The 13058-nt window shown below is 42.7% G+C and overlaps 1 protein-coding gene across 1 annotated transcript in view; it reads right to left on the reverse strand.

Moving 5' to 3' along the window:
- Nucleotides 1–1190: 1190 nt before the first annotated feature.
- The window catches only part of LOC146193508 (putative cytochrome P450 301a1, mitochondrial), a 199061-nt gene continuing 187193 nt past the window's right edge, over nucleotides 1191–13058 (reverse strand). Inside the window, exons 7-8 of the mRNA XM_084600568.1 lie at nucleotides 1401–1546; nucleotides 1191–1269 (exon numbers count right to left, since the gene is read on the reverse strand). Coding sequence (XP_084456694.1) covers nucleotides 1191–1269; nucleotides 1401–1546 — 225 coding nt within the window. The remainder of the gene's footprint in view (nucleotides 1270–1400; nucleotides 1547–13058) is intronic.

Genomic DNA, 13058 nt, shown 5'->3' on the forward strand with positions numbered 1-13058 from the left:
AAGTGGAGAAATATGGGAGAGGCCTTTGCCTTGCAGTGAGTATAGTCAGGCTGATGATGATCATCCAAACAATGAGAAAGAACCGCGCCTAAACCATAGAACAAGGTATTTCATGATAGCTGCTATATATTTCACTTGTCGTAGTGCCAAAGTCGGCGGAGAGGGTAGCAAGTTGTTGATCTTAGTGAACGCATCCTGGGAACAGTGATCCCAGCACCATGGGGCATTTGCGTGAAGTAACCTGAAAAATGGTTGCACCCCCATTAGTTGCTTAGGAAGGAACTTGCCGTAGAAATTGACGACTCCCAGAAACGACTGCAGCGGCTGCCTGACTTTACGGGCTGGAGCCTTTAGGAGTGCGTTAACCTTCTCTGTCGTTGCAAAAATGCCTTGTGCGTTGATTCTCTATCCGATGTAGCGAAGGTCCTGTTGAAAAAACGAACACTTCCCTTTCTTTACAATACCGCCTCTTTCTACAAGTCGTTCTAACACAGCTTCCAGGTTGACGCAATGCTCTTCGATATTTTTACCAGCCACCAGAATGTCGTTGAGGGAGCAGCAAACCCCTTGTAAACCATTCCGCAGGGTAATCAGTATTCTTTGCAAAATCCCAAGTGCGGACGAATTTCTAAACTCAAATTCCAAACGCAATTCCAAACGCAAATGATTCTTTTTGCGTGTTCCACTTAAGGTATTGTTTTGATGGTGAAACATGACCACTTGCCAGTAGGCCCAGATGAAATGAGTTGTCGAGAAATGCTTACCTCCCGACAAGGCTGTGAATAGGTCGTCTAACTTCGGTAATCAGTAGTGGTCAACATCAAGGCATGGATTAGCGGTCGTCATGTAGTCACTGCAAATACGTATGCTACCATCTTTCTTGATTACGGGTGCTGCCTGCTTGGCGTATTCGGACGTCGTAACCAGCGTTATACCCATCACCTGTTCCATTTTAGCCAATTCAGCGTCGAACGCTTTTTACAACGCGAACGGATCATTGCCGGCTTTTAGAATCTCGGCTTCATATCAGGTTTGAGAAAACGTTCGGCACACTCTTCAGTTATCATGCCTAACTCAGTTTTTAAAAGGGGTTGTTACTTCGCCAGGAAAGCGTCAAGCCTCATTTTTATGCTGATATGAGTGGGAGTGTAACCTTGTAATGTTGTTCAGGTTCGAAATTTTCGTCCACTCTAGCCGGATGCAGGGAGCCACTTCTGGCCCAGTAGAGGTGGTCCCTTGTGGTCTACTACATGGTCCCGCAGAGGTGGTCTACGACATAGAGTGGAAGAATTGCAGAATGGTAGCTGGGCTGCTCGTTGACCAAAGAGATCCCCTGAGGCCATACCAGTGCTTCTGTGTAGGTACGAAGTTTCCCTGCAGTACGCTTCAGTACCGCCGACGGAAAGAGCTGACGGAACTGCGCCTTTGAACCGACAGAAACAGCCGCTCTCATGTCGAACTCCATGTTCACTAAGACGCCGTCGATGTTCATCTGTACGGTGACGGGGTCGTGCTGAGCTGCCGACACGCCGTTTAGATCCAGGGTCTACGGTTTCTATGACACAAGCGTCAGCATCTGCACGTTCTTTTTTATCCACATTTAATTCTTGCCACTGCATCGGCAGGCTATCTGAACAGTCCCTTTTTTGTTGCAACTGAAACAGGTAGCGTGCAAGTGAGGGCATGCTTCACTCATTTGTTTCGGCGAACCATAGCGGAAACGGCTTTGTGCGTCTTAGCTTGCACCTTGTGCATATCGCCGACTGTGGCGTCGGTGCCGCGTGCCTCAGCAGCACTCTTCTTAGCCTCTTTCATTACAAGAGCCTGCTCCGCCGCTTTCTAGAACGTAAGCCTGCTTTCTTCCGTGAAAAGCACTCGCTGAATGATTTTCGTAGGAGGCCGCACAAGAAGCAGTTCGGAAGCACCTCGTCAAGGGCACTCCCCAACTCGCACGTTTGCGACAGTTTATGAAGCTCGGCAACATAACTAGATAAGGACTCGCCTTTTCGTTGACACCTCCGGTGAAACTTGGCCCGTTCTCCATGGACAGACGGCTTCGGAGACAGGTGGTCGCTCAAACGTTTCTAGAGGACTTCAAAACTGTTCGCAGAAAGCAGTTCTGGAGCAGTTAACGACGTCCGAAGCCCGCAGGGCTGGGATCAATAATACTGAAAAAGGAGTGTACTAGGCTGACAATCAGGAACAGCATAAACTACTCTTCGTGCGACCCCAACCACTGGCTGACTCGTAACATGGTTACAGCTGGCCCAGTCGCCCAGCAAAGTGCGTCACTGCTGCCTCGGCATCAGTCATGACGACAGTCACCAGATCCGTATGCTTCAAAAAGGACAGTCTTCTTCACCGAGTAAATTTTGGAAACACTTGCCTTCCAAAACTGAAGAACGGCCTTTAATCCCATCAAAGAAACACCGCATTGAACTCCCAAATGTATCCTCTGCAGCGGAACGCACTCACAGGAACGCGCAAGTGCAAAGTGCGTTTTGAACGTCACCACGTCACCAATTGTTGTGTTGCCTAGTTGATGCGAAGAAGCAGACAAGTTTCCAAGGGCGAAGCGACGTTTATTGCCACATGTTCGTCGGTGCGTGGCTGGTCGAGATGAGCCCACAGTGTAAAAACAAAAACACCCTATTAGGTGTTTTCGCATGTCTATTACTAACACCCATGCACCCTTTAAAAAAGTGGCTTCAGAGTGCCAGTACACCCTAGAGGGTGATTCGGGTTGTCATAACACCCTTCTAGGGGCCGATGCGCTGGGGTGTTTTCATCACCTTTACACCCTACTGCAGGGTGGGAGCAGTGGCATTACACCCCTACACCCCTTAAAAAATTGGTGAGGATCACCTGCATATATTGCATTCCATAATTAGGAGTTATTTTTGCCATTACATGTTCTTTAATGCTTTTCCTATGTGCACATTTGCAATAAGGAATAATGGTTTACCTGGTAACCACCTGTAATGCCAAATGAGCATGTAAAGAAGTGCGGCATGTCATTTTGAATGGCCCAAACCAGTACGATTGTTTTCTCGATTCACAGAGATGTTATGAAAAAATGTCACAGCTTCACGCACATAAGGAAACTTAAAGTCTTATTCGGTATAGAAGGGTCAGGGTTCGGGCTAGTGAGTGCTCGGGTGCTAGAAGGGGGGGGGGAGGGTCAGTGTGGGTGCTCGTGTTCTGTCCCTTTGTTGCGCACTATGGAACCTCATTTATTTATTTAACACTGCCGCTCTCAACCGACAGCATTGCAGACGGGCAAAAACACGTTAAGTACGTAATTACACAAAAATTTGAGAAGCAAAACAGTTCCAACAAATGCAAACAATGTACACAATTTTGGTAAAAACCAGAACCAAGCAATGCACAAAACAGCATAGTGACATTTATTTAAAAACAACAAAACTTTCACTAGAACGCAGCAATCTGAGCATTAACCCTGCGCGTCGGTGTTGACAATGTGTGCACTTGCACAAAAGTCGGTTTTGTGTAACGAAATAAAACGCCGTGCAGCTCGTCGTAGCTTCAAAACACTGACGCCTAAGAACAGGTGCTCTATCATGCAGCACAAGTTATCAGAATTTTTGCCATATGCAAGATTAAAAAGCCAAAATCATCCCATGATGGCAACAATGCCCTCAGTTGAATCGATAACTCGCAGAAGCTTCCGCTGTTCCACGAAAAGAAAAGGCTCTTTTGCTTCGTAAATACTGGGGCCAGTGCAGCCGATGCACAGTGTGGCAGGCTTCTCTTCCTGTTCCTTGATAAAATTGTTAAAGAAGTGCATAAGAGAGCAGTTATATAAATATGCACTGCGCATGTCAAAAGACAAATTCAACATATTTTTCTACTCTATAATTAGACTACACCAATGCCTCTTTAGTGCACAGCAGTGTGCTGGAAAAGGGCCCCATCGGAAACCACTGGTGCTTACGCACAATTAACAATGTGCGGTCTACTGTCATGGTTAGTTCGGGAGGGGCAAAGCTGGCAATCCTTCATCAAGTCATAAATGAGAGCACGTAAGATCAACATATTTTGATTCATGCAGCATGTTGTTGCATGGTATGTTTAGATTATGCAAACTATTTTGTCAAATAAAAATGGCTAGACTTATCAAACATCCGGGTTAGAGAACTTTCGTGCCGCCCCACGAACTTTTCATTTCACATGAACTGGAATGTTTAAGATGTTATTTAAAAATGTAAATAACTGATAGCTTGTTAAAGTATGCAGAAGGAAAAAATACCAGCTGGATTTCTATCGCTCGTAACAGCATTCGCATGATTTCAACCAAAGAACATTGTTTCAAGAATGGTAACAAATTTAATTATTCTAAACTGGTAATGCAGGCCAAAAGGCAAAAATACTGCCGTGTATTTTATGATAGTTCAACAGCATTTGTGAATTTAACTACCCTATTACAAAAACCAGCACCTTCCAGTGCGAAACTAATTGCTTTTCACACACTTCTGTTGAGTACATTGGTGGCCTGTTAGATTCAGCGAACTCGCGACGCAAAGACACTAGATACACTTGTATGACGAGAGAAAATACTGACATTTACTTTACAATTGCTGCAGGTGCATTGCTGGTAACCCACAATGCACTGAAATTGGTGCTGAATGGATGCTGGGGTAGCCCTGGTCTCAGTATCATTTTAGAAATAGGCAGAGAAATAGGGCAAATGAATAACAGTGTCCCAGTAAACACTGTTTTCTTGGAACTGAATGTGCACTTGAATATAAAATTAAGGCAGTTTCTTTTTTCCAGCATTGATGGGAGAGCATCATTCTTAAGCAACAATGATCGGCGCAGTTTTGATGCTCACATTACCCACTGGTGAACAGCTTGCAACTGAAAAAGAAAATGAAAGTTATCGGCTACCTTCAAAATTCCTAATCATTTGTTGACAGCACTGGAACACCGTGTTTACTACTAAACTATTAACAACTGGCTCAATTGAAGGCTTCACACAAGGCCTACAGCATCGTGCACTGGCCAAGTAGATACTGCAGAACCAAACAAAAAAAAGCGAGAAGAGCGTGCGTAGCGATGGGGTACTGCAAAAAAACAAAGTGCATGTATTATATAACATATAATGCATTTCTGCACTTTTACACTCCTTCTTGTGCTACGTATGAACCAGCCGAGACCTAAGCCATGATTCATGAAGTGTTTGCATGCAAGCTTTAGTTACAAAGAAAAAGTGTTGTCACTGCTCTATGTGGCAGTTCGGAAACTTCATCACATATATTCGTGGAAAGTGTACACTGCAGCTGTGAGTTAACAGACAATTATGCTTGTGTGTGCAAGAGCAGAGCTTTCCCAAACAACCAAACAGCAGAAGCTCCAAAAAATGTCAACACTGAAATATGGCATGATAAAACATTTTCAACGCTTAGCTCATTGTATGCATAGACATCCAGAACATCAGTGCATGGTGAGCCTCAAGAGGCGGCAGAAAGCTCCAGTGTTCAAGAGTTGTAATCGTTATAGCGGCAGGCAGTCTGAGCACTTTGAAGTGCTAAAGGTCCCAATACTAAAAATACGCTTACTAACTTTCATTGCAAAAATAATAATTTGGGTTTATTGAGAATGTCTGCTATAAATGAGAATGTCTACTGAAAGTGCCACATGATTAATGCATGAAATATTAGCATCTGCACTTGAAGGCATTACATTTTTACTGCATGAACCTTGAAACACAGCAGTATTTTCTCCCAACCAACATGGTAAACCTAATCTCAGAAGCGTTAAAATTATTACATTATTTCAAACTTCACTAGCAAAATACAGCAATTTTTTAAAGCGCTATTCAACTGCCTTACCCACCTTCAGAAGCCTGTAGAATAAGACAATATGACAAAATTTTATTTTGAAGCAGTTTCAGAGTTATATATTCAGACATTCAGAACTTGTTAGGTACTAGCATCCATGAGCAGGTTCAGAGACCCCTTGCCAGCACATGCTGAACCCCACCAAGCTGCCTGCAAGAGCCATCTCATAAAACACTGCTGGTCCACTGCAGCTGCCGAATGCTTAGTCAAACGGCTCACTGCACCAATCTCAACTTGCCCCGCGAGGGTGGTGCAGTGGTAAGACGTCCGACTACTGTGCTGGAGTTCCCGGGTTCGAATCCGACTACGGCGGCTGCTTTTCGATGGAGACACGAAGTGGCGTCCGTGTGCTGTGAGATGTCAGCGCACGTTAAAGATCCCGAGGTGGTCGAAATTACTCCATAGCCCTCCACTACAGCTCCCCTTTCTTTCTTTGTACTTTCACTCCAACCCTCCCACCCTCATTTATGGTGCGGTTCAGGTGTCCATAGAGCAAGTGTGACAGATACTGCGCCTTTCCTTTCTTGTGAGCCAATTGTTATTATTATTACCAGTGCTTCATCAAGTGACTCTTGTATGCAATATGACGTGGTTAAGCATGTGATGGAAAGGATCTCTTACCAGTACTTTTGATTGTACTTGGTGCAAATAATCCTTTCACAGGAAAGAGTTCCCAGTTGTGATGAAAACCTGTGTATTATTTCTATTTGAATAGTGATTCATAATTCAAAGTTAAACTATAAGCCATTTTAAAAACAAAAGGAAATTTGCTAATGTCAGTTTCAAGTAGGCTTCCTGAATATTCAAATGACAAAGAGAAAACTTACAAATGGTACAAACATAAAGTCCACAGCTCCTGGCTGGTTTCCAATATTTGCCAATAGCTGAAGAATGCATACTCTCTGTACATCTTAAATAGAAATAAGCAACACAACAATGGTATACCTCCTAGCAGGTAGAAAGAGACAGCATTGGTTTAAGGCGATAATTTTTTGTATAATTTAGGAAGGCAAATAAACATAATTGAAAACATGCAGAGGCACAGAAACTGAAAGCCAAACATCTTACAGCAGAAATTGGCAAAGTTTGTGAAGATTTGAATTAGGTATCAACGTCTAAATCCCTACTATTAGTTGAACAACTCAGAAAAGGCTGCACCATTACAATTGAGAGGAACAATAGGTAATTTAAATTTAGCTAGTGCAAAAACTGTTACATATGAAGAAGTGCACAGGCTGGTCAAAAGGTTTTATTATTTTTGCTGACGCTTGGCCGTGTTTTAGTATATCTGTAAGGCAAGGCAAAAATGGCAAAAATGCAGGCTATTAGCAAAAAACTGTCAGGTAAGATAGCACAAGCACTGCATGTGGAATCTAACAGAAAAAACAGCTTAACACTTACGCTTCTTTCGCATTTCACTGATTCTATCCGACTGTACTTCAAGCACCCGGGCAATGTCTTTTTTTGCACGAATTAAGTCTTTCAAAATCAAGCCAAGTGCTGTGTTCAGGCCCACTTCGAATGCCTCTTTGCCATCCTTCTTTATCAACAAGTTGAAGTCTTGTTAGAACTGCAAGTTTGTGTGAATGGTAGCCATATAGAATTCATTTTACTCAGTGCTTTATGTAACTGAGTATAAAAATCATTGTACAAAAGCTAAGGCAATTGATGGCTTTGTGCATATCTGAAAACAAACTAGCATTAGCAAACAGCAAATTCAAATATTTACAAAGGTTAGAAAACTGCAGAAACCAGTATTTTGCCACTCGTCACCAGACTGCAAGCAATATTAAGGTAGGTCTAATATGAACAATAACAGAGCAAAAATGATGATCCTCCTTCCCTCGATTCGGCATACAGCTGAATGGCAATAAAATATGTAATATATCTCTAAACAAAGGGTCCACACTGAGCTTTAAAAAACAGGCTTCAATTATTAGAGGCAATCTGTACAGATATGCATCGTTAGCATATGAAAATCAAATTTTTTTCTGGGCCCTTTAAGTCAATAAATTGCTTTCAACACAAACATTACAAAGAGCTTTAGGATAGCTGCTTTCAACACAAACATTACAAAGAGCTTTAGGATGGCTATTGTGCAAGAAATGAAAAAAGGAATAATGGTTATACCATTGCCCTTCATGAAGTGCAACAAAATATTAAACTAATATTTCCAAAGTCGCGATATGTCAGTAACACAGGCATTCAGTTGCCTTCTCTACTTGCAGATTATGAAAAAACTGAACAAGGGTTGAAAGGAGCCTTAGTTTGCAAGCCGAGCCAACATTTTGACAAGGGGTCTCTCTGGACCGCGCAATCATGACTGGTGGGGTTTAAATTCCTTTTTGCTTCCGAAGAAGAAAAGGCAGCTGGAGGAGAAGGAAACAGGCAAGAAGTGAAAGGATGTTTCCTTCGGTATGAATGTGTATCAACCTGGAACCGGTGATTCATTGACCGGAAAAAATAAAAGGAAGCAGCAGCAGAAAACGTGCAACGAAGGGTGGATGATGAGTGAGCACCCAAAGCAGGTTTCATGCTGATGCACAGTACTTGAAAGGTGACAGGCATTCCAAAAGGTCCTGATAAGCAACACAGCTAAAAGGGAATAGGTATCAAGAGCTTTTCAGGAGGAGAGAACGAAAGAGAAACGGAATATTAGCAAATCAGAGTGAACCATAACTGCCAAGTAAGACATTATCTGAAGGAAAGGATTCAACGGAGAACTAAATTAAGAAGTGATGAGATGGAAAGATGTTTCGAAAAACACATGCAGCTTAAGTTATTACTGAGGTGGAGGGAGGGGGAGTGTACATTTGCTGTTAACTGTACCATTAACGCTATATAGGATTTTCCCCCGACTAGTTATGGTGCAGGTGGAATATGTTCAAAAGATTGGAATGTTTCTTTAGAGCTATTTATTACTGTTGAATCCAATTTTCTAAATTCATGGATTATATACCTCCCTATATTTTCTGTCTCTTAAAGATCTAAAGCCTGACTGGAGAATAAATTTAATTTCATCAAAGTCATGGCCATTCTACTAAAGTGCTGGGAAACTGCTCTTGGGATGTTTTAGCCTGTCTGCCATGATTACCATTTACCTTTAAGTTCATTGATTGCCTGTCTCTCCAATGTACTGTTTATAACATTCTAAAAGATTGATGTTTGATGATCTTCAATTATAACCTGGCTGTACAGGTAAAGTAAAATCCCATGCAAATACTTCTGTGTTTTTTGCATATTATTGCACATCTTACACCCGGATGGAGAGCAAGGGTGTGGTTGTGTTGGAGACTTGATAACGACTCTAGAACACACTAGAATAGGAGATTAACGTTATTGTTTCTGTGTTACCCCTTGTGTCTCCAGGTGCCCGAGTAAAATAGATCATTATCAGAGAATTTGTTATCTAGATTTATCACACATTCTTTAAGCCATCAAACAAACATCAAGTCTATTTTACCTGCTGCCCGAGATTCACAAGTTTTCCATAGAGGCATTGTTTACTATAAACATACCGAGAAGGCCCATTGTTTCTAACAATACGGCCACAGAATACCTCTTGGAATACCTAAATAAAAACGTAGTAGACCTCCTAACAGCTTTCTTCATTCGTGCAAGACAAACCTCACATACTCCAAATAATTAAGTTTTAATAATACGTCCAACGTTTCATATGTATGTATTCTTGACACGATGTCATGGCACCCTCTACACTAATATTTCTATGGAAAGTATTAATGCCCTTTCTCAAGTATTAATCAACAGCCCCCGACCTCATGAGTCGGAAGACTTTGTCTATTGCTCCTTAAACTAGTCTACACTTTAAGTCATTTCGAGTTTGATTGATGTTACTACCTGCAGATATTTAGAACCTGCATGAGCCCTCCATTGACACAGACTTATGCGAATATATTCACGGGAGGTCGGAAATCTAAAATACTAAATTCATTCCCCAGAAAAACCACCCATATAGCTTTGCTAGATTGACTACATCTTATATATGGCAGTATGGGTTAGAATCATTCCAATCGGTCCTGTCATCAAATAATCAACACAGCAGCATTACATTTACTTGTCGGTCTTCGCAATTAGGTCAATGTACTCAACACCATGGTTTTTATGAAAAATAGAAAACTTAAAACTTCCTTGTACAGAAACCCAACGAATGAGCAGTAATACCTAGATCTTACCAGTCATCATTCAAGACATTGTAAGCAAGGAATATTTGTAGGACAGGTGACATAGCTGAGAAGAATATGTAGCGATGATAATGATTACTTTAAAAACTATAGTCATTGACAGCAACGCTAATTCAAAGAAACTATCTCTGTAACGCCTTAATAATGCCCTTGAGAAAGGAACTACTTTAAACTGCAACGTTGCACTCATGAAATGGAAAAAAAAACAACACTGAATACCAGCCTTCTTTTATACTAAAATACTCCAAAGCCCTTGCAAGTATAAACAACATTTTGCGGAAATACCACTCCATGCTGACATTTAATGAACACGTGAAAAAATTCCCGGAGGCATCAAGTGGTAACATACGAACGTAACACAAATCTCAGAGATATTCTAGTGCATTCTAAACTCGACAACAAGCATGCAACACAACCACATCCTCTCTCTCCGACCCTGTGCCTCTCTACACAGAATGCAGCACAGAAAAGACCACCACTGCGATGGCTGAACAACCACATCAAGAGCACGGCAACACTTCTACGTCTTCTACCTCTTTCTGATACAACCTTCTACACCTAACAGATGTGCCACTATGTGCAATATATTGATACGTGGCAAGGTTAGTGCACGAAGGTTAGTCCAGGTTGACGCAGCACACAAAGCACAGAATCACAACAGCGTTAACCTTCTTCTAGCACTAAACGTTGCTACCACTTTGTCGTCTTCTGTGTCACTGTTTCTGATCGTTATCTTCTTTAACGTCCAGCGATGCAGGGTATAATGTCACATTACCCCCCCACGAAAAGCACAGTCCCGGTGGCGTATTAGCAAACCATATCCCGTAGGAGCACTCGAAGCAGACGACGCTCTAGCCCGTGATTCCTCTGAGCACCGCCACCTGGCGACATATGGTGGATATATTGTCTAAACGAATAAGAGCGCAATTAAAAGTCACCGATTCCGTTGTTTTGTTGGCGCAATGCTTCACGGATGTTGTAACCCATGTAACGTTGGCAAAATAGTCAGGCGTTGATGTCCACGCCCCGTGCCAGAAGCCAAGACACTTTCCCCAGTTTACTGAACTTCCTGTGGTCGCACTAAAATCTTTCACAACTTCAACTGCGGTGCAAATACTTTCTTTGTTCGCACAAAACACTGCCACATCATCAGCGTACGCCAAAAGTTTGACCTCAGACTTGTACAGTTGAAAGCCCTGAACAGATGGATTTTGCATAATAGACAGGCATAAAGTTTCGATATAAATGCAGAATAGAAGAGGGCTGAGGGGACAACCCTGACGTACCGAACGCCACACATTTATGGGTTCCCCTAATACTTTATTAACAATCAATCGCGTTCTGCAGTTGATTGACGCCCTCTCTGATAATAGAACCGACATTGATATAATCCAATATTGCAAACAATGCATCATGTGGAACACAGTCAAACGCCTTTTCTAGGTCGAGCTGAAGAAGCGCGACCCTCGCGCAAGCAACGTCACAACCTTCCAGCACGCACCTCGCCTTATGAATATTTGTTATAATGGACCGGCCCTTTATACCACACGTCTGGTGGGAACCAACGATATGTTTTATTACTGTCTGTAGCCTGGCTGCCAGAACTTTTATCAGTATTTTGTAATCCACATTTGTTAAAGAAATAGGCCTGTATGACGTCACAAATTTTAGTTTCTCTTTTTGGTTTGACTTAGGAATTAACACTGTATGTGAGGATGCGAACGAAGGAGGGAGTGCACCAAGTTCATAGGCATCGTTAAATACTGCAGCTAACAATGGGGACAGATCTAGCTTGAATGCTTTATAAAAGGCTGCGCTCAAACCATCCGGCCCAGGCGACTTTCCTGGGTTTGGATTATCAATGGCGCTTTCAACCCCATCCTCAGAAATCGGCTGCTCTAACTTTTTTTTTGTGGTGGCATCCAGTCGTGGCAAGGAGGAAAGAAACACCTGCTTAAACGTCTCCAACTTCATGTCCCGAAAAGCAAACAGCTCCTGATAATAGTCGAAGAATGCACGTGCTATGTCGTTCTTATCTGTCACGAGGCTTCCATTCCATTCTACTTCAGTTATGTCATTTCGATGAGCCTGTGCTTTTTCAAGACCCAGAGCGCGCTTAGTGGGCGTCTCGCCGGCGACCCATATTTCGGCCCTGGCGCGAACGAGCGCGCCTCGATATCGGTCCTCGTCTAATAATTCTATTTTCTTCTTTATCTTTCTGATTTCCTCTTTGTAAACCCCCGGCTCCTTACACTCCTGCGCTATTAACTTCTTTAATGTTGATCTTAGGCCTGCTTCTTCTCGCTTTTCGTTATGGCGAATACAGCTGGCTCTTTCTATCGCTTTCATTTTAATTTCTTGCTTGCACAGTTCCCATTGCTCCCCAATGCTGCTGTTAGGTCGTTTATTAGTATTTGGGTGTACCTCTAGAATTCTATGAAGACAGCAAGCCATTTTGGCGCACCCAAGTTCAGGAAATACGGGAGAAGGCTGACAAGTGGAAAGGAGTGCCGCTGTCTATCTTTGCACGAGCTACAGTGTGTAATCTATTTTTTGTTGCCAAGGTGTGGTACGTCATGCAAGCACTTCATTGTTCTAGGTTGAGTGTTCAAAAGCTACACCGAATCTTTGCTGTGTTTGTATGGGCATCAAGCTGGGAAAGATGTAGTCGGGATAACCTGTTCCGGCCAATTAAAGACGGAGGTCTCGGGCTTGCTCACTTATTTGTGCGCCAGCCTGTAAACAGATTTATTTTCTTTCGCGACGTCACCGACTCCTTTTTGCGCACTGTGTGCCAAGTGAGGCTCGCGCGGGCGTTGCCCAATTTCGTTGTTGCCACGGAAATAATGCCAGGGCGTCTTTCTAGTTTTTTCAAAGAGGCTGTCAGCAGTGTTCGAATTCTGTCAGCTCGCTTCTCGACAGAATACTTCAGTTAAGTGAAAAAGAAGAACCTGTATAAAGCTGTTTGTGACGACTTCTTCCCTGTTCCTGTGTA

The sequence above is a fragment of the Amblyomma maculatum genome, chromosome 4, assembly GCF_055883805.1.
Source record: "Amblyomma maculatum isolate TAMU_Amacu chromosome 4, ASM5588380v1, whole genome shotgun sequence".
Taxonomy (NCBI): domain Eukaryota; kingdom Metazoa; phylum Arthropoda; class Arachnida; order Ixodida; family Ixodidae; genus Amblyomma; species Amblyomma maculatum.